General features: G+C 40.6%; 2 protein-coding genes across 2 annotated transcripts; one reads left to right on the plus strand and one right to left on the minus strand.

Moving 5' to 3' along the window:
* Window positions 1–1,234: 1,234 nt before the first annotated feature.
* Window positions 1,235–8,117, plus strand: itih2 (inter-alpha-trypsin inhibitor heavy chain 2). Its single transcript, XM_088346652.1, has 21 exons — window positions 1,235–1,396; window positions 1,500–1,532; window positions 1,715–1,753; window positions 2,061–2,233; window positions 2,304–2,408; window positions 2,554–2,716; window positions 2,787–2,894; window positions 2,963–3,091; window positions 3,166–3,282; window positions 3,343–3,511; window positions 3,586–3,711; window positions 3,796–3,977; window positions 4,137–4,322; window positions 4,404–4,543; window positions 4,623–4,795; window positions 4,855–5,004; window positions 5,072–5,185; window positions 5,253–5,451; window positions 5,514–5,686; window positions 7,265–7,376; window positions 7,464–8,117. Exons 1-21 carry the CDS (start codon window positions 1,298–1,300, stop codon window positions 7,609–7,611), a joined length of 2,838 nt encoding a protein of 945 aa, XP_088202778.1. The 5' UTR covers window positions 1,235–1,297; the 3' UTR covers window positions 7,612–8,117.
* Window positions 7,142–18,087, minus strand: kin (Kin17 DNA and RNA binding protein). Its single transcript, XM_088346653.1, has 12 exons — window positions 17,860–18,087; window positions 17,657–17,751; window positions 17,463–17,506; window positions 16,279–16,401; window positions 16,033–16,217; window positions 15,907–15,955; window positions 15,779–15,830; window positions 13,437–13,554; window positions 10,009–10,137; window positions 9,842–9,941; window positions 9,680–9,780; window positions 7,142–7,930 (listed from the first exon to the last, which is right to left on the minus strand). The coding sequence occupies exons 1-12, from the start codon at window positions 17,971–17,973 to the stop codon at window positions 7,871–7,873; spliced, it is 1,170 nt and encodes a 389-aa protein (XP_088202779.1). The 5' UTR covers window positions 17,974–18,087; the 3' UTR covers window positions 7,142–7,870.
* Between the last annotated feature and the right edge of the window lie 4,006 nt (window positions 18,088–22,093).

Raw genomic sequence — 22,093 nt, forward strand, 5'->3', positions numbered from 1 at the left:
CTGTGACACTTTGCTTTGTTTCATGTTTAGTTTTTTTTTTGTGTATTGAGGGTGAACACTTTTCTTGAAATCAACACAAGAACAATACTTGTTTTATTGTAAGGAGAGGAGTGTGTTATGGGAAAAAATATGTTTTTAATTGTGTGTGTTTTTGTGTGTCTGTCTGTCATGGCAGGTCAGTGCGTGGTGTGGCTCTTTGACTCTCACAGTTAAATATGTCGGCTCTTTGTGTCAAATTTGTTCGCCACCCCTGTCTTAGTAGTTATCTTCATAAAACCTTGGCCATTCCCACTTACGTTTTACTTCTAGATTGCTTAAGTAGTCAAGAGAACCAGAAGAGGTGAAAAGCAGATATAGCATTGTAATACTGAAAGACTCTATACCCATCAACTCAGCGTTCTGAAAAAGGCACAAAATAAGAAATGAAAATAAAAGGTACAAAATAATTGGGGGTCTGAAGTGGTGGGCTTTGCATGCATGACGCCCACCCCAGGTTTGTAAGACCAAGGTTTTTAACCAGAGACAAAATTAATCCAAGGTCAGTCCCTATTTTCAGAAAGTGAAAGAGTTATGAGAATGAGATTAACAGAGGTAGAGTGTTAACCACGGATATCAGTCTGTATCGTCTAAAATTATTAGGGGTGATTATATTTCTTAATTATGGTAGGTGCTGGTGTAGTTGAAGAGCTTAGAATACAAAAATTCCTATATCAAGAGGGTGCAGGTCTGTCTAGTTTAGGTCCCAACAGAGAGTCACCCGATAACACGCTCCCAACAAACTGGCTTCCCGAGGTCCCAACAGTACAGGCAGTGCCATTTCCACCCTGGCAGCAATGCCTGCAGGAGAACCGGCCCAGTAGCTCAGAGCAACGCCGCCAGGACAACCAGTCACCCCTAGCCCAGTGTCACTGGACGGAGCCCGAACAATCCACACAGACCCCCACCGGCCCCAGTCAGTTCCCACAACCCCCCAGGCCCTGAGTCCCGCACTCTCCCTCCACCAGGCAAATCAGAAAATGCCAAATGGATCTAGAATGATGATAAAAGGCATCAAAACGTGGAATCCGAATGATATTTAGAAGCAGTTTGACAACAAGCATGACATCAGTTTTACACTTCTCAATAGTAATCTGGGACTGAGTTTGCACAACACTGTTTACTAAAGCCCAATGTGCAGGTCAAGCTTCAAAGTTTGCCTCCCATTTGTTTACAAATATTGATTTGGGAGTCCATCACCGGTGTCTAATTTACCCATTTGCAAAGACAGGTTGCTTGCTAGTAGGACAAGCTAAGGAACATGAGGCGGAAGTTCCTTCTCCTCATCCTTGGGCTCTTGTGCCTTAAAGAGAGCTGCTGCTTTGAGTTTGTGATCGACGGGGAATGGGAGGATGAAGAGGTAAGTGAAGTCAAAGTACTTTAAATTTACAAATACTTTGACGTCCCATAAGATTCTTATTAATCTGGTTTTTATTAACCTGTCGTCAACTTTGTTTCTCTAGACCGATCTTAAGGATCATGTTGACAGACATAAGGTAAAATATTGTTGGGTTTGCAAATGTTTTAGGCAACCACTTTGCGCTACTGTATGGTAAGATCCATTTAAAATCAAACGGCTTGAATCCACTTAGAAACAAAATTATTTCATAAAAAGTTAAACACCACATGAATTTAGTAAGAAAACAAACTGCATTCAATTACTATTTTTTTGTTTTAGAGAGCAGTATTGACCAGCGAGGAGCAGGAAGATTTTGAGGTATGACTTTCTGCTTGTTGTTTTAAACTCTTTACTCTATGAAAAGAGTTTGCTTGACCTTATCTTAAAAATCAATGAGTTGCTGTTAGGGGATGTTCCTGTGACTCAAGGTTTATTGACCTGGTTCTGTATTAGTGCCATGATGGTTTAAAGGACTTCAATTTGAGCAGTTTGAGATGATGCTCAAATCAAACTAGGGAGTAGGAGGAAATCTTTGTCAAACGGGTTGGCATACCCTAACTTTAACCACTTGTCCAAACACGACACCTCTTTAAAATCTAATGTCAACTCTGGCCTTACCGCCCAGGCCATCCGTGGAGATGACATCACAGTCAAGAGCTATAAGGTGGAAAGCCGGATCACGTCGCGGTTCGCTCACACAACCGTTCGCAGTTCAGTGGTCAACTCAGGCTCCAAGGCCCAGACCATTGGCTTCAACGTGCAGATCCCCAAGCGAGCTTTCATTACCAACTTTACCATGTGAGGGCATGCAGCAGATCAACTGACACAGGCTGGCATGCTAAGTTGATTTATTACTTTTGCACCTCAGGAACGTCAACGGCATCGTTTTCACGGGCTCTGTAAAGGAGAAGACGGTGGCTCGTAATCTGTACGCTCAGGCGCGAGCCAAAGGGAAAGCCGCTGGTATTGTCAGGTGGTGTGACAGATTAACCCAAAATTAGAATTCCTAGACAGTTAATGTATCTTCAAGAGGTTGTAGAGATGCAACCACCAGGAAAGTGGTAAAAAAAAAATGTGGTCCCCAGTAAACAGTAGAACTGATTCTTTTCACACCACAGAGCTAACTCTCAGGAAATGGAGACATTCAAGACAGAAGTACATGTCCCACCAGGAAGCAACATTGAGTTCGAGTTGCACTACCAGGAAATGATGCAGAGGAAGCTTGGGTTCTATGAGCACTCACTGCATCTACAACCTGGGAGATTGGTTCCTCAGTTCCAAGTAATAACCCTTTTTGACCCTTGGCGGAAATGAAAAAAGTCATCATAATAGTTTTGACATCTGTCCGTAGGTGGACGTATACATCTTTGAGCCAAATGGAATCGCCACGCTAGAGACATCAAATGATCTTGGAGACGCGTTTGCAGGACTGATCACTGTGACACAGTCCCCGGGAAAAGTTGGTGTGAAATCTTTTGGTCCTCGAAGTGAAATGTGTAAGTGGTAAATGTAAACTGTCTCCCTCAGGGTCACGTGGTCTTCAAACCAACAATGCAGCAGCAGAGGAAGTGCAACAACTGCACAGAAAGTGCAATCGACGGTGCCTTAACCATCAAATATGACGTCAAGCGAGACAGCAATGCTGGCGAGTTACAGGTCCTTGCGCTCAAAACTTATTGGAAGGAAACATTCTAACAAACTGACTGATCGTGATCAATTGCTCCTGCTAGGTATCGGATGGCCACTTCGTCCACTTTTTTGCGCCCTCCAATATGTCTCCACTGCCCAAAAACATTGTGTTTGTGATTGATGTCAGCGGGTCCATGTGGGGCGTGAAAATGAAACAGGTAAGTCCTTGTCAACATAGTAGTCTTTCCGAATGACTGACTTCCACTCCATACTGGCAGACAGTGGAGGCCATGAAAGCCATCTTGGACGACCTCACAGCTGATGATCAGTTCAGCATCATCGATTTCAACCACAACGTGCGATGCTGGAGCGAAGACCTAGTTCCAGGATCCTCCGTACAGATTGCAGACGCCAAGAATTACATCCAGAATATTAAACCTGTCGGAGGTAACACAAGACAAATACTAACATGGAAGCTGAGAACATTTTGGGTTTCTCATAGGCAACTTTTTGCCCCCAAGGCACCAACATCAATGAAGCGCTAATGAAAGCAGTGCAGATTTTGGTGAAGGCATCCAATCAGGGGCTTATTGACCCTCGATCTGTTTCCATGATCATCCTCGTGTCAGATGGTGACCCTACCGTGGGTAAGTCTCGGGCAACCAAGACTCAACACTGAGTAGGCCTGAGACAGCCATCAAATGACATCATTAAGATAAATGAACCTGCAGGTGAGATCAAACTGAGCACCATCCAGAAAAATGTGAAGAAGGCAATGAGGGAGGACTTTTCCCTGTTCTCCTTGGGCATTGGATTTGATGTGGATTACGACTTCTTGGAACGCATTGCCATGGACAACCGTGGAATTGCCCAGCGCATCTTTGCTAACCATGATGCAGCCGAGCAGCTAAGGGTACAATGCCTTGAAAAAATTTTAACAACAGAAGTACATGTCGATTGTCAGTGGGCACTGAAGAACCCTTAAAGTCTATTTATAGGCAATAGACTCTGGGGCTTTGTATTCTTAGAGTAGTATATACAGTAAATATCAGGCAAAACTTCTTTCCTGCAGGCATTCTACAACCAGGTATCTAATCCTCTTCTGAGGAAAATTGCAGTTCAATTCCCAGAAGACTCTGTATCAGATGTTACGCAGAACCAGTTTGACAAATACTTCGGTGGCTCAGAACTGGTGGTCGCAGGAAAGATACAACCCTCAGAGAGTGATACTTTGACAAGTTTCACCACTGCATCGGGTGTGAGTGAAACACTTTGTAGAACACATCAAGGATTGCATTTGGAAATCCTGGTCTTTCGTTAAATCCCTCTCTTTCCACAGGCCCTGATGGACATCACCTTGGAAACAGAGGTGGACACTTCTAAACTTGACTTAGAGTTGGCCAAGCAGCAGCACTCCTTCACAGGCTTTGCCCGACAGCTGTGGGCTTATATCACCATCAAACAGTTGATTAGCGAAAGGTGAACGGCAGTGCCTGCCTAAAATCAAATCACCAGAAGGCAAAAGTAATTATTTGTTCCCTATTAACCTATTTCTCAGATCTTTGGCGCCAACTGCCGCCAAAAAGAGAAAGATTACGCAGCGTATCCTGGCGTTAGCCATGGAGCATCAGTTCGTCACTCCTCTCACAGCCCTGCTGGTAGAGAGCGAGGACAGCAAGGAGAGACTTGTGGCTGACTCACCGAAGGACCCAAAGCAGGGCTGCTGCTCAGGTGCTGGATAGAAACCCCAATTCCACTAGGACTTATCAGTAAACACTTTGTATGTACAGGAAACGGATTAGGAGGTGGTACTCGGACTTTGTCTCCAGTGAAAGTCGTGTACCAACCTCCACCCTGGGTACAGATGACTACGACAGCTCCACCCAGTCATGTGGAAAAAGGTCCAGAAGAATGGACATTGCCAAAGCAAGTCAACTTAGGTACTGAGCATAAGCATGTTCCCCTAAAAAATCGCCTGTTGACTCGAACATATCTTCACTTACCCAGTGGACAATGACCCACATTTTATTGTGCACCTGCCCAAAAGCAACATGGACATCTGCTTCAACATCAACTCCGACCCTGGCCACATCCTAAATTTGGTGACCGACCAAGGCACAGGTACAGCGCCCGCCGCATCAAGCAAACCCTTGCTTCCCCGAGTGTGACTTTGTTTTCTGCCAAAAAGGTGTGGTGGTGAATGGACAGTTAATTGTCAACAAAGAGATGCAAAAAGAAAAGCAGAGTACCTACTTTGGGGTAATTTCGGTCTACTACAAGTCTGACAACATTAGCGTCACCATCGGCACCAGCAACATAGCCTTCACTGATGGCAAGAACAACCATAGCTTCACTTGGGGTGCCACGGCAGACATCGTACAAAACAGGTAAGCAGGTGACACCCGAAACATGATATATGATGGCGTGATCATTGTATTCCTGTATTCAGGGTGAGAATCTCTATTGTGAAGGACTCAAAGGTGACCATCACCATTAACCAGGGCATCCAAGTTATGGTCCTTCTCCACCGCGTGTGGAAGAAACACCCAGTCAATGTGGACTTTCTGGGTCTCTATCTCCCCAATGACAACCAGTACTCACCACTGGTCCATGGCCTCATAGGTACTCAAATGTTGTCAATGAACAAGGATTTATTTTAGTTGCATCCATTCATTGTCCAACCACTTATCCTACCACGTGTCAGAATTGGTTGCACCATGACTAAATGTCCTATTTTATGAATTTTTGGGGCATCATTCACAGAAATTTGACTTCATGCTTAATAATAAAGTAAAAAAATCACATAATCGAAATCAGTCACAATAAACCTGGAAAAATACAATAATAATGCTATTAGAAATCCCAACAATATCACAGTAAATCCTGTTTGATTTGTTATCTTTAAATTAGTCACATTTAACATGCTAATCTAAACTGGAGATACTGTAATTCGATCATTTTTGGAATGACAGATTTTTAAAAGTTAAAATTTGTGTTTGGAATAGGGATGAAGCCGTTTCAAAACCAGGTTAGCAGAACTGATAATACGTACTGTTTTTTAAGGCATTGGTTCTGCAATCTAGTGGCAAATTAAAAAGAATATGCTACCCTCAATTCTGTGCAATTTTAAGCAAAAATGTGAAGAGAATGATGTATACATATTAATTTGAAAATGATTGATCTTTCTTATGAGTGTGGTATTTGAGTAGTCATTTGAACCTATACGACAAGATTTGAGTAGACTTATCGTTGCAGCCCTTCCGATGTCAACGGCATGCTTTCTTGCAAAAATGAGATTGAGCAATTTCCTGCAGCACACCAGACAATGTTTCACGCAGGGTTCGTACGGGTGCTTAAAATCCTTGAAAATAATTGGATTTTAACGTTGCGTTTTCAAGGTCAGGAAAATACTTGAAATTTGGGTGAAGTGCTTGAGAATGCTTGAAATGATTTCCAATGTCGTGTTTTCCAGCAGTCTGACTCGACAGACGAAGCTTTTAAATAAAGAAAAAAATAAAAAGTGCATAAAAATGACGCCAACGGTGGCCCCAGTCCTCGTAGTCAAATTTTCATGTGAAGCGTTACTGCCACGTGCTGTTGCATCCAAGTGCCCAGTTTTATCAAACTAGTAGCTCAGGAGGTAGAGCGCTCGTCTTGGGATCAAGAGGTCATAGGTTCGATTCCCAACTCCTCAGTGTTAAATGTAGAAGTGTCCTTGGGCAAGACACTGAATCCCCAATGACCCCAGTTGCCTTGCATTACTGACGCTGCTATCTGTTAGTTAGTGTGTAAAAGGGAAAAGTGCCAAGCGCTTTGGGAGGTCTTCATTGGCTTGAAAAGCACTATATAAATGCAGACCATTCCATTCCATATTAGTCTCAGTCTGCAATAAGTGGTAATGCACATTCATAATTTCAAGTGGCCATTTTTCCAAGTCTTTAGTCATGTTAATATAATTCAGATCCTTTACAGACATGTCACTTTCAGGACTACTTTATATACCAAACTAAGAGTACAACAAAATGTGGTATTTTCAAGTGGCAGGAACAAATTCATAAAATGTCAATGGGGAACATGTTATGTGGAGATTACATTGAAAACAAACAATTTATTGGAAAGATGCTAAGATTATCAGGCAAAATGTACAGAAATATTGTGCATATACAAACAAGTTGTGTGTTTGTTTGCTTGGTTCTTAAGGTCAGTTCTCCCAAGAGCCTGCAGTGAACATTTATGACATCCGTGATGGCACTGACCCACTAAAGAAGGAGGCAACCATGGAGGTGAAGGGCAACAAACTTCAAGTCACCAGGTAGGGGCTTTAACCCATTATATCAAGATCCAATTTTTTTACCAGTTTTGCTTTTTAATGACTTCATCTTCTGGTTGCAATCAACAGGGGCTGGCAGAAGGACTACAGAAGGAATAAGCGACGGGGCACGGATGTCTACTGCTGGTTCGTGCACAACAGCGGAAAAGGATTTATCGATGGCCACTTCAGTGCATACATTGTTCCTGAGCTCAACAGTTTCCTCTCAATTCAGTAGACAGTGTCATCAATAACAGTATGCGGCAGGGAGAAGAACAGAAGACTTTTCCCCAACTAATATTCTCTAATTTTATAGATTCAGGTCAACAATGAATGTATGGATTATGAAATGTCCTTTGTACAATGTGCCCACTTGTTTTAAAACAACAACAAAAAAACCTTAGCTCCAAGATGAAAAAGGGTCTATTGATATTTGAGTGGAAAGACCTCTGACATGGTAGAGTCCTTTAGAAAAAAGAAGAAAGACCAAAAAAGGTTTAGGCCAGTTTGGAGAAGTCTTCATAGGCAACATCCACCCGCTTTCCTTTCTGTGGACCCTGGTGGGAAAAAAAACAAGTTTTGGTTTCTCGGTTACCATAGCAACATAAAGTACCATTCCAAAATGGGATCAATTGTTTTGTCAACTTTATGTTGGGCCAAACTGCACAGAGCTGTGAGCACAGATTTGCGTGTTAATTGGTGGAGAGCAAATGAACCCAATAAACTAATCTGGTAATAAATGTCCACTACTCTAATGTCATGTTGAAATGTCATTTGCTATGTGGTACTCAAAAGAATATCTGCCCTCCTTCAGTAGTACAACTTTGAATTTTCACTAAATTGCATAATATGTTTTACTGTGTAATTAGAAATAAAACTTTGAGCAGTTTATTTTAAACTAGTCTTTTAGGTGGTGTAATCTTAATATTTAAAAACACCTGACCTAGGTATTTATGCTAAAAGAATAATATCCGACCATTTCCTGAACAGCTTATACTTACTACGAGGTTTCTACACCTTTTCTGGGACAAAATCAAGCACTTCTTAAGGACTTTCAAAGCCTATTTTCCAATTTCTCCAGTACCATTTAAAGAAATCCGGTGTGAAAAGTGTTTTTTGCAGCACCACAAATATACCTAGAATTTACATGTACAATTTAACTTTTTTACATAATTATTGGTATTCCTTGCACTAATATACACTATTGGGCGCAGGGAGAAATGACGCTTTATAGGACAATGCCATACAAACTAATACAAGCTGCCGTTAAACACGGGGGGAGAAGAAACACTAGAGAGCAGTGTCTGTGTAATTTTTAAGCTGACTTGTGAAAAACATGGCAACAACTGCAAGCTTTTATAAGCATTTCACACAAAATTCAAGCCTTTTTTTCAACCCTTGAAAACACAACCCAAAAATTTAAGCATTTTCAAGGATTTCAAGCACCCGTACAAATCCTGTCACTGCAGCCCATCGAAGCTGTCTTCAGGCAGTGGGCAGGGGGCACCCTGATCTGGTAGCCAGCCAGTAGCAGAGCACAAAGGGCTAATGGCATACATGCCAATCTTTTCACATAAAAAGGTCAATATTTTATCGCTCACACCATATTTACGTGCAAAGCTCAATCTCTTTCCAGAGTAATTAAGATCAACAACATGTGCTTGTTTAAAATTGTAAGTGGATTTTAAGATCTAAAATTGATAAAGTGATAGATTTTAAAAAAATGAATAGGTAGGTAATCAATATTGCGATGTGCCGAAGTACAATTGTGTTTAATTGCAAAACACTGCGGTTTAAGCCTTGTGTGAGCAGCCAGAAACCCAAACAAAGCATACCCAGAAGAGCGGTGTTTTCTAATTAAAGCATGTCAATATAACTAATCCTCGTGTTTTCTTCATTTTAGGGACCGGTTGTTTACTTTTCTATACAGTTAAAATGGAAATGTTGGGACCAATCAAGAAAAAGAACAGTCAAAGTTAAATAAGATATAATTCAAGGGTTTTTTCTGGGTGTTTAACAACACAGTGGCATGCCATTTTGACCTGAGAGCAAGAGAAGGATCAAGCACTCTACAAAAACAAAACTATCACAAGAACTGAACTTTTATCTTAAAAGCGAAAATACTGGTATGAAAAATCGCGATTAGGTTTTTTTCCCAAAATCGTGCAGCCCTAATAGGTAGGCATTTTCAAAGGGAGAAAATCGGTGGTGTAACGGGTAAAGTGGCAGTGTTGGTAGGTATGTGATAACTGTCTAATATAGGAAATTAGGACACATGTTAACGTCACTCACGCAAGTACACTTACTGAATCGAGCGTGAGCGAAGCGCAAAAGTTCTTCTCGTCGATGCCTTCCAGCACGGCCTCCGTGTCGCGGTAAATCCCGTTCACGATCAACACTCGTTTTCCTGCGGGGACTCTGGTCAATATTTTAAAACTTGGTCGTACTGGCAAAACGTCAGAGCGTACCTGGCGCAGGTATCACCGTCTCCACGTGATTCTGGTCCAGCTTCAGTTTGTCCCCCGAGTCGATAATCTTAACCACCGCCGTGAATTTCTCTCGCACTTCCTGCCGGTTAGCACTCGTGATTACTCGCCTGATAAGGCGTTGGCTCATACGTGGCGTTTAGGGTTACCAAGACAACAGCCTTCTTCTTGTGGTACTTGTCCCCAAGCCTTTTGGTGATAACCTTTACCACGATGTTGGGTTGGAGCCAGTGCTCGGTCTTGATCGGCTGCTGCTGCTGCTTTTTCCTCTCTTCCATCTGAAAAAACAGCGCAATAAAGTCATACGCACGCATGAAAGACTATGAGAGGCCCTTTAAGAAGTGAATAATACTTGCCTCGCACATAAATGATCATACTCTCTCATATACACAACTGCACTTGTATACAGTCATACCCATGCACAAACACCACTATACTCTTATTCACACTAGTCTTTTACACACACTACTGTATACTCTTACACAAATTACTATATCCTTATACCCACACTACTATACTCTCAGACGTACTACTGTACCCTAATACACACACTACTATAGCCTTACAATTACTATTTTCTCACACATGGACATTTATAATGTGTGGTATTTAACAGGAAGTTAGTTTGGTCTAAGGGCCCGGTCACGCAGAATCACGGCCAGAAACGTCCACAGGCGGACGCTATTGGACGCTTTGAGATCGCTATACAGACGAGGTACAGCAGTGCTTAACACACGCGCGGTTGCCAGCGCGAACAGGTTTTGCGCTGCTCAATACTTTAGAGCACGGGTACACAGCCTTACACGGGCGTATCAGGGCTGAATCACGGCCAGAAATTTCTGGCCGTGAAGTAGACGCTTTTGGGCGCTGTTGGACGCTTTGAGATCGCCATATAGACGAGATACAGCAGTGCTTTACTCGCGGTCGGAAATTCACACGCGGTTGGCCGCGCGAAAAAGTTTTGAGCAGCTCAAAACTTTTGAGCAGCTCAAAACTTTGAGCACGTTTTAACCGCGGGCGGCACACGAGGTAATGACGCGGAAATGACGCGGAACGACGTGCTCTGGCCGCGGCCAGGGCGTGGTTACACATGGGTAGGACGGGAAATTTCAGCGGGTAATCGTGGGTGGAGCATGGTAATAGCATGTTCTGCGCCTGTATCGCGGTGTTATTACGTGAAATTAGCGTGTTACGCGTGTGACAGTCAAACGCCTTTCTCCGCGTATATACAGCGCGATTTGCCGAGCACACGTCGGTTGTGCTCGAGACGTCAAGGGGGTAAACATGGATCCCCGTCAGCGTAGTGACCTCGTCTTAATCCATTTTTATTTCTTGACATTTCTTTTCATTTCATAACAAGATAATAAAATCAAAATGAAAAACTATTACAATAATAACATATTGGCTTCTTCTGTGCCATAGCTTGAAATCTTGATCTTCACGGGACTGTGTCTTGAGCGGTTATGTTTTCTACAGCCCGGTGTTATGCCCAGAAATGCATCCCTGCCTAGATTTGCATCACCTTGCTACTACAACCACTTTTACCTCGTTTTATCTCACTTTTATATCACTTTTAGGGAATGTAATGGCGAACATATAACCAAAACCACTTCGTCTTGCATTTGTTGGGAATGTAATACAACTTAAACCATTCCGTCTTTGTTTTTGTTGTGAACGTAATCGAACGGTAATGCACACCGTATATAAAATCCTCCCCCCCTCGCGTGAACGCGCATTCTGCTGCGCTTCCAACAAAAGCGATTGTATTCTATATAAAACGCTTATTAAAACAATAAAGCGAGCTAATTATAACAATTGGGAGATCCTAGTCTATATAACGCGTTTATTTAAACAATAAAGTGTGATCGTATTCTACAAAATGCGCCTGTTAACGCGGATGAAAAAGTCACCAACGTCAATGCACACTTCCAACAAAAGCGATCGCAGCAGAATGCGCGTTCACGCGAGGGGGGGGGGGGTTTGCGTAGGAGTCGGATTTGGGCACAACACCGGCTCGGGAGCTTTTATACCCGTGGTCCACACGAGAAAATGACGCGGAAATGACGCGATGAGGAAGCGGAACAGTCGCCGGCGTCTGATTTGCGGGCATACCACCGATGAACAGCGGGTTGGCCAATTTTGCGCATTTTCCATCACGGGCAACCACGGGCAAAAAAAACAACGCAAAATTTTACCCGCGATACAGACGCAAACGGCTGTGTGACCGGGCCCTAACAGGAAGACATTTTATGAAATGTTTATATTTTAGTACAGAACGATACAGGTTACTTATACAAGCCTTAAACATACTTATATAAACCTTGAACAAACATTCCATACAATATATATAGCACTGAAGCAACTTACGAACAAATACAACTTACGAACGATCGTCTAAAACACAGGTGTCAAACAGGCGGCCCGCGGGCCAGATCAGGCCCGCTAAGGGATTGAATCCGGCCCGCGAGACAACAATCAGAGAAGCGCAAGAGAAAAACAAGCTGCAGTTTGAAATGTGTCAAAGCAGGTGTCTCTCACAAAGACACTGTACTTGTATTTATTTCTCTCTCTCTCTCTCTTTCTTTTCCACCCCTTTCCTCCCACTCTGTCTCTTTCACTCTCTGTGTCTCTCTTTTACTCTTCCTTTGTTGCTCTTTGTCTCTTTCTCTCTCTCTGTCTTTTAACCTCTTTTGCTCTAACTTCATTTTTTCCTTTTCTCTTCATACCCTTTGCGGGTTTCTTTTCTCTCCTTCTGGCTTTCTATTTCTCTTTGGATTTCTTTCTTCCTCTCCTTTTTTGTCCCCCTCTCTCACGATTTTTTATCTTTTGCTTCTCAGGTGCTCTCTCTTTTTCTTTCTTTGTCCCACCATCTCTCCTTTTCCCTCCCTCTTTCTCCTATTTTTTTCTCTCTTTTCCTTTCTCTTTGATCTATCGTGTGGCCCCCGAGTTCAAATAAGTTTGACACCCCTGGTCTAAAACGTCTGTATATGCATTTAGTGATCCGCTTATCCAGAGATCAGTGTTTATCACCATGGTTACCCAAAGTAGAAAACTTTCTGGAAAAAATGTTTACATCTTACCTATGTTTTTCTTATTGATGTTCAATATGTCTTGTGTATTGTTACCCAATGCAGAATCTATTGCACCCTGGTCAACTTGTGAGACCAGTTCTCAAGGTTGTCTTATTTTTCTCATGTTGAGATGTTTTCCTTGCCCGCATGTTGGTTTAATATCAGGGGATGGTGTAATTGCAACCCATGCAATCCTTTGAGACATTTTGTGATGAAGAAAAATAGTAATGCATGCGAGGGTATATAGGTGTGTGTAAAAGTATAGTAGTGTGTGTGAGATTAGTGTGTCTATGAGAGTATAGTACTATGGGACGGAGAGTATAATAGTGTGTGTATGAGCATATAATAGTATGCATGAAAGAGTATAGTAGTGTTTGAGCATGGGTATGACTGTGACTTTATGAGAGTATAGTTGTGTATGTGTGAAAGTATGATGTTATATGTGAGAGCAAGTATGATTTACTTCTCAAATGGCCTCTTATTAAAGACGCCAAGAGTTAGGTTACCTCAATGATCTGCTCCAGAGCGGACTTCCGCTTCTTGTCCCGTGAGTCAGAGGCGGAGGACGGCTCTTTCCTCTTTGCTGATGACCCCTTTGCAAGAGCGCTTTTGTGTAGGAGGGAACTATGAGTAGGACAGAGTTTTGATCAGTTTGAGAGTGACAGTCATGTTGACGGAGCAGTTAAAACAGAAAGTACTAATATAAATTAAGGTTTCACCAAATTTTCAGCACCTGAAGTTTTTCTGCCGAAGATGACCAAAAAAGCATTTTTTTGGGGCCGAAACAAAAATGAAAATGTGCTTCCAAACATAATGCAATTCCAGAAAAGCTTGCTTCCACTGGGGCAGTGCTGGCGCATAATGCAGTGGCCTATATTTATTAATTTACACATGAGTAGGAAAGACATGGAGAACACCGTCAGACTAGGGGACCTGTCAAGCTTTCACCAAGAAGACACTATCTCAAAAGTTTGTGTGTCCTTCTGCTTCTCGATAGTCAGAGCTAACTTACTACAGTTCGGTCATTTTAATTCGTAAACACGTATTTTGTGTTCTATTCAGGCCGTTCATCCCCAAAGTCCATTACCTACGGCGAGTTTGATAAGAGTGTGTGTAGTGCCTCCTAGCGGTACGAAAAATCTTCATTCAATTAGGAAAAAAATCCTTCATTTGAATAAAGGGCAAAAAATATGAACTATCTTAACTATTTCTTTTAAGGTCGAGAAATTTGTATTTTTTCCCATTTTGAAGAACATTTAGTCATAAATGCATGTGTAGTTTACTATATTTTAAAAATATATATATTTTTTTTTTGTTCTTGTTTTACTACAAAAAGTTGGAAAACTCAAATTGTGGAAAAAAAAGAGAAAAAAGCTATTTACATATGCGATTTTTAATCATACGTGTGCAATTATCAAGATCTGTAAATCACAAATATATGTGAGGATCTGAATAATACGTGTGTAAATATTATCGAGACAAATAACTCCCAATACAGTTGTTGCGTAAACAGCTTACATTTTCAGTTGCTGAAAATCCTTTCCATTACGATTTACCACTGGGAATAACTACCTTCATTTTTTGCATAGCCGATAATAAATCTTAATAATTGATACGTAATACTTGCACTAATAGGTCAGGTCATGTTTATTTGTATAGCCCTTAATCACAAGAAGTCTCAAAGGGCTGTACAGACTACTATTACACCATCCCCTCATCTAAGACCTACATAAGAGCAAGGAAAAACTCAAAAACCTTAGCATGACCAGGCTGCGATGGATGTTGCAAGGGCATCAACAGACAATACACAGACATCATCAACATGAAATACAGGTAAAGACAGAATGTCCAGTTGACAGCTTACAGAAGTGAACATCATTTATAAGCTACAGAATCTAAGTGTGTTTTAATCCTAGATTCAAAAACTTCCGCTGAGGTTGCAAATTGAATATCAGAGTCAAGAGCACTCCACAACACTGGGCCCCAAATGGAAATCGCTGTCAAACCTGCATATTTCTTCTTGGCTATTGGGATCACTAGTAGAACAGCATTTTCTGAACGAAGGCTCCAAGCAGAAACATAGGGGGAATTAAATCTGATCTGACCTAGAGACAGCACCTCCATCATCTGGTCACCTATGTTTTTCTGTGTAAAACACCATTCCGCTCTTCAGAGATGAGCCGGACCTCGGCATTGGCGGGCGGCAGCATTTGAAAATACTGATAATAGTTCTGTTACTAGAGCCTGATCCGTTTTTATAGTTATCTATTACAAAACGTGATGAAATCAGATCAACAATCAATAACGGCACATTCTAATTCATGTTAGCAATTAAATTGGGCATGATTTATAAAGAAAATTGGAGTTGAATTCTTGTTGCGAAATAATACCGTTTCATGGGACCCTGTTTAGGTGGGGGATGAACCTGTCCGCTTGGTCACGACCCGTATGGGATGATGACGTTTCATATGACAATGCCGTACAAACTAATGCCAGCTGCCAGTAATCACTGGGGAAAAGGAAATGCAAAGGCAAATCGAAGCCTCTAGAGAACAGTGTAAGCTTCATTTTTAAGAAGACTTGCTGAGTAACATGGCAACATTTCCAAGCATTAGTAAGCACTTTACCCATAACTCAAGCACCTTACAAACTTTGAAAACACATTAAAATTCAAGCATTTTCAAGGATTTCAAGCACCTGTACGGAGGAAGAATTTTGATAATTGTTATTTTTATTGCAGTGTAAGGATGAAATGTAATGGTTATGTCAATTGTATGAGCCCAAAATGTATGTATTCATACCTTTTTATTTCCAAATTGCTAACAAATAGAAAAATACACCCAAGTACCTTGATGTAGAAGGACCAGGCAGCGATGCACCGCCTCCCAAATTAAAAGCAACTGTAAAAGAGGAAAATTCAGTTAAGTACAAAGTAGATCCATGTGAACATATAGTCATCAAACGTTTAAAATTGACCTTTTTCCTCTTCACTCTCTCGCTTCAGCTCAGTATAAACTGGACTTTCCTAGAGAATGAAAATAATGTTAGCTGTGTTGCTAACTCCTCAGTCCTATTGTCAAAATTGCATTGTTTGGAACTGACTTCCTCTTCCATTCCTCCACGGCCTCTGCGGACTTGCTCCTCGATGAACTTGGCGCTGCGCTCCTCGTCGTCCAGCTCGTGCTTCTTCCTCTTGGCCAGCTCCTCCTGGCGGCGGATGGTCTCGGGGTCACGATCGATGTACTGGATGTACCAACCCTTGGGCGTCTCATCCACCTTGCATAGACCTGACAAAACACTGTCAATTGTGGACCTCTATCGGGGAGATTTCCATCACAACGTGCTGACCTTGGCGTCCGAGCCATTTGGTGAATACGGTGAGCGTCTCCCAGCGCGTGGCATTCATGTGGATGTGTTCGCGGTCACTGATGTACTCGTTGTAAATGATATTGTTGTGAACTCGCTTTGTCCCTGCACACACAAAAACGGACTGCCTACAGTACGCATCGTGTACTGCTAAAAAGGAAAGCAACACATATAAATAATAGCAATGTCTGATCACAATTTTCTCAACAGTCACTTGAATTTGAGCATTTGTGCAGATTGAGGGGCAACATCTCAATTCATTGACTTGCAATCAGGAAAGACTGTGCCTCCCTTGTCATTATGGAAATATATAATTAAAAATATTTTATGTGGTTTTATTTGTTAAGTTAAAATTCTTTCTCATTTACCTTCACAACTTTTTTATTTTCTTTTTCAAAATTGCTGGATTTTCACATTGTGTATATTATCTAAAGCTAGTATGTAATGTATTACTGTGCTGAGCGCCTGTAGATGCACAGTGAGGCAAACAAAAGAGGAAAAGAAAGGGGTAGAGGGAAGAAAGAGTGAAAAATAGAAATAAAACAAACATACAAATAATAATAAGAAGAAGAATAAAACATTGAATTTCGAATCGCCATTCAGGAGACCCAAGGTCGCTGTACACATGAGTCGGACACAACAATAAGAAGAGTAAAAGGCAAGTCTGAAGAAGTGAATTTTGAGTCCGGATTTGATGGTGCACAGGGTCGCAGAATTTCGGAGGTGAAGCGCAATGAGTTCCAGAGCTGGGGGGCAGAGCGGCTGAAGGCTCTGCTCCCCATGGAGCTGAGGCGAGCAGGGGATATAGTGAGATGGAGGGAGGAAGACTATCTGAGGGTGTGGGACGGCATGGCAGTGACAAGGTCAGAAAAAAGGGCGGGGGGGAAAGAGAAGAAAGAAAGAAAGAAATACAACTCCAGTTGTTTTGTGAGAAGTATTAATTTATTTGGTGGTATTGAGTGAGCATATTTAAAACTGCAGGTCGTTGTTTGTATTTTTAATTTTATTTTTTATCTCCTGCCCTTTTCAGTATCGTCTCGCGGGCCAGATTCAATCCGTAGGCGGGCCTGATCAGGCTTGCAGGCCATATGTTTGACACTACTGCAGTATTCGATCGGACTCTGACAAATTAAGTGACAAATATTAGACGAGTAGGCAAAGCTTACCAAAACGTCGCCGCAGCAGCTCCAAGAAGCCAGTTTTAAACTCGCTGCACAGAAAAACGACAGGAAAACAAGTCCGATCAAAGAGAAAATAGTGTCCGAAACCTGATACTAATATGCAAGTTAAAAAACTATAAAGAAATATCTTCTCCATACAAATTTAATCCAGGATATAACAAAAACATGACAGAACTTACTCGGAAAAGAAGTCCAAAAACCTGCGCGGGCACTCCGAGGCAAGCAGCAGCTGTCTCTGGTGGGACTCGGACATGCAGTGACATTTGAAGCCATTCTGTTGGTGTACATACGAGAAATGATCAAATAAATGAATAATAAGAAGTGGAAGGATTGAAAAAAAACAGTTTAAGCAAAGTTGAGCTATTTTAAGTGGACTACTCACCTCATCTCGGCATTGTTTTTGACACATTTGACAATACCATCTAAGTTTTTGCAGACCTTTGGATTTTATCCGGTTGCTTATCGCCTTGGGTGAGAGAAAATCGGCTTTCCCCATTTTGGCCCGATGGATCTCTTTAAAAAACTAACTTTTAACCAAATAAACCAGAGGGTTGTAAACGTAAACACTGCTGGTCAGATAACTTCCGAGTGTTTGCGTCATAACGAGGCGACAATTGTGATATGTCGTTCGCGAACGAAACGTCTCCAAGAGCCGCGTTGTCATGTATACAGTTTTTTTCCCCTTGTCATTGGTCAAAGGGCATTTTTAAGGGGTTCTGTATTGTTGGCTTTCTTTTTTTTCTTTATTTCCTAGCTTTTTATTCCCCCCCCCCTGTTATTCTCTTTTTCCTCCCGTTGTTGCATTATCCCTGTTTTTCCTCTTCTTTTATTTGTTTTCTTCTTTCTTTTCCTTTTCCCAACTTTTTACTTTTTATTGCTTTTCTCTGTCAATTCATTTTTTCATTTTTGTTTCTTTCCCTCTAGCTTTGTACTTCCATGTTTCCCCCCCTCTCTCTCCCCTCTCTCTTTCTCTCTCTCTCTCTCTTCTTTTTTATTTTTCCTTTGTTCCCTTTTCTCTTCTTTTCTATTTTTATTTTTCTCCCTTTTCTCTAGCTTTTACTTATTTTTGTTTCTGTTTTTCCTTGAGTTCTTTTTTCTCTCTTTTCTCCTTTTTTTTCTTTAATTTTCTTCCTCTTTTGTGTCTTTTTACTAGCTTGTTACCTTCCTTTAAGTATTTTTCTCACCTTTTTTCTTCAAAACTTTTTGCTTTTCTTCCGCTTTTGTATTTTATGTTTTCCTTTTGTTTATTTTTTTCTAACAGTTGTCTTCTTTTTCGTTTCACTTGTTTTCTCCGTTTTCCAGTTTTTTTCTACATTTATTTTCCTTCTTTTGTATTTTTCCTAGCTTTTTACCTCTTTTTTCTACTCCCCTTCTTTTTCTCTATTTTTGCTTTTGTCATTTAATTTGTTTCTTTTTTTGTCTTTTCGTTTCTTTTATTTACATTTTTGTCTTTTTTTTCTTTTCTTGAAATTAATTTCTCACTTTTTAAGGCATTTTGTGCATACTGTTACATATTGGATAGTCATGTATATGAATTAAAACAATATGAAGAACCGTTTGGGAGTCGAAAGAGTCGGCTCTTTTTAAGAGCCGAGCCGAAAAAGCCACTCTCTAAAAAAGAAGGAATTCCCAACTCTACGCGGCACACGGTGAGGACAAGCTACTTATTCTCTGGCAGCATAAAGCATAGAAGGCTTTGCGCTCTCTACCGGTTCGTAGAAGTAAGTGCACTGATTCATTTTCTAATGATTTATTTTTGCTTAACACAAGGGAAGAAATATGTATTTTAGTGAAGCAGTATCGAATGAGTTAAATGTATTCACAATGTTAAAAAAAGTCACAGTTGTAGCAACGATCCCTAATGGACGATAATGGTAGAATATTAAGTTACTTACATTTTTAAACGCAATCAGACTTCAACCCATCCTAATCTGAATTTACCCAATTGGTGAATGTCATCCCAAAGAATTATATCTCTATTACAGCTGAAATTCTGAAATATCAACAAATAAACCCCCAAATAACTCTTATATAGCGGATGCCAATTCTGGATAGTAACTGTAATAGTAACTCCATAAGACAATTCTTTAGAAAAATTACATTTCCTGAGGAAAAAAACAAACAAAAATAGTATTCATTATCAATTTGATGACAATGTGATGAATCGACCGAGAACTAAGTATTTAAAATTATGAATAATATTTAGCCATCATCATAATGATTACAATCACGTTTTCGAAATGAAGATAGTCTTTTCGCTTTGCAACATTTATATTGAAACAACGGACCTTATGATTAAGGGCTATACAAATAAAAATGACTTGACTTGACTTGACTTGACCTTATGTTCACCTCATGTGCAATTATACTAAAGTTCTGGCAATATATTCAGCTCTGGATCAGTCCTCTCATCTGCAGTTTTCCTCCCACCTTATCCAGAGATTATATTACATTTGGATTTATCATACAAAACAAGAACGATGAAAGAGCATTACGTCTAATTTTATATAAAACAATAAATTTATTCCCCCCCCCCAAAAAAAAATATACACTTATATATATATATATATATATATATATATATATATATATATATATATATATATATATATATATATATATATATATATATATATATATATATATATAATGTAAACCATCTTTTTAAATGTTGTCAACAGATTTAATTTTGTTAAATCTTCAAATATGATAGACATTCCCAATGTGCAAGCGATGCTGAATATGATACACTTAAAAATCTCCCCCTTGCATTGAATTAAATATATCATAATTATTGTTTTTCTTTTTACTTTATTCATTTTATTTACGTTTTCTATGTATTTCTGAACCCTTAAAATTGTTAACTTTGTAATGTTGTTTGACTGTTTCATGCCAATTTTGGTAGTAATGTTTAGAATTAGAATTAGAATTAGAATTGTCTTTATTGTCATGGACATCAACGTTGTGAAACATAGTATGCCACAAGATTAGATATGGCGCTCCAGGGTAAAACATTTAATATCTATCTATTTATCTACCTTGGTCATATCCCTCAAGATGGGTGACTGCCAGCAAGACAAACACATACAATAACAAAGAAAATTAAAAAGGGAAAAAGTAGCAAAAAACACACACAAAGATTTTTGGACCATGGCCAACCCAAATGCCCAAACACCCAAACAAGTTAAGCACCTCGACACCCAAGTTGGTCATGCTTTCGTCCCTCCAGGTGAAACGGGACACAAGAAAGCGGCCAAGTCACTTGGGTCAGGGTGACACAACACCCTTCTGTTCAACAGCAGGGCCCGACAGCTTTTACTGGTTTACCCTTGCCGCATCATACGGGTGCCCTGCCCATCCCTCAGAACACGTCTAAACATCCCACTATCCTTTAACAACACCTCTCCACTCATTCATATCACCAACAAGAGCTCTAGCATCCACTATATTTAGACCTCTTTCCTGCAGTGCACTCATAACACCATCCATCCACGTCAATCGCGGCATTCCTCTTGGTCTCCTTCCATTTACTTCTGCTCTGTAGATCCTCTTCAACATTCGCTCCTCATCCATCCTCTCCATGTGTCCAAACCAATCAAGTACTCTCTTATCCACACGCTTGCTCTGTTCCACTACTACTCCAGTTCTATCTCTCACAATTTCAATTCTCAATCTATCCAATCTTGTCACTCCTAACATACTCCTCAAACACTTCATCTCAAACATTTTTTATTTCCTTCTCTCAGACTTAAAAAAGCAAATAGATAAAACACTATTGTTAGTGATAATGCAATGTTCAATCAAAAATCGTTTAGAAAGGTGTAGCACCATTTCACAGAATCCAATCAAAATATTCCTGAACAACACAGAATATTGGGTGTGAATGAGCGAGTGAGTTGTCTGTCTCTGTGTGCCCTGCGACTGTGTGGCAACCATTTCAGGGTGTCCCCTGCCCACTGCCCGAGGATGGCTGGGATGGGCTCCAGCACCCCCGCGACTCTACTGAGGATAAGCGGTGCAGATAAATGGATGGATGGATGGAACACGGAATACACTTTGTAATCACTCGTTGTGTTTACCCAATCATATCTACAATAAATATTGGATACATGAATCTTCTGGATATAGTTGTAACACGAGTAGTGTTATAAAATGGACAGTTGTAACAGTCAAAGTCTGTCTGACTTATTGATGCCACTGATATGGTATACTCTCCTTTCCATTTTGACCACACACAAGATGTTTGAAGACGGAGTCTCAATTTTATGGTCAAAACACACACATTTAGGTAAATTTTCAAACATTTTATGTCACAGTTTTTTTTTTGTTTCATGTCAAATATGCTAAAGATTGACAAATTTCTGGCACCGGCCTGTAATGTCCTTATTGTTGGCTTCAGTCATGTGTTTTTATTCATTCTATCTAACAACCACATAGTCAAATCAAGTCCTATTTTATCTGTATAGCCCTGTTAAACAAATATGGAAAAATTAAATGTAAGCAATTTGCCTTGGGAGGCTGCACCTCAGGCATTGGGTTATACATTTGCCACAACTGTCCGACTCTCATCAGCAATGCTGTCCATACAAAAGGATAAATATGACACCATCTCTTTG

Source organism: Urocampus carinirostris, chromosome 11 (genome assembly GCF_059441175.1).
Source record: "Urocampus carinirostris isolate Australia breed hairy pipefish chromosome 11, RoL_Ucar_1.0, whole genome shotgun sequence".
Lineage (NCBI taxonomy): Eukaryota > Metazoa > Chordata > Actinopteri > Syngnathiformes > Syngnathidae > Urocampus > Urocampus carinirostris.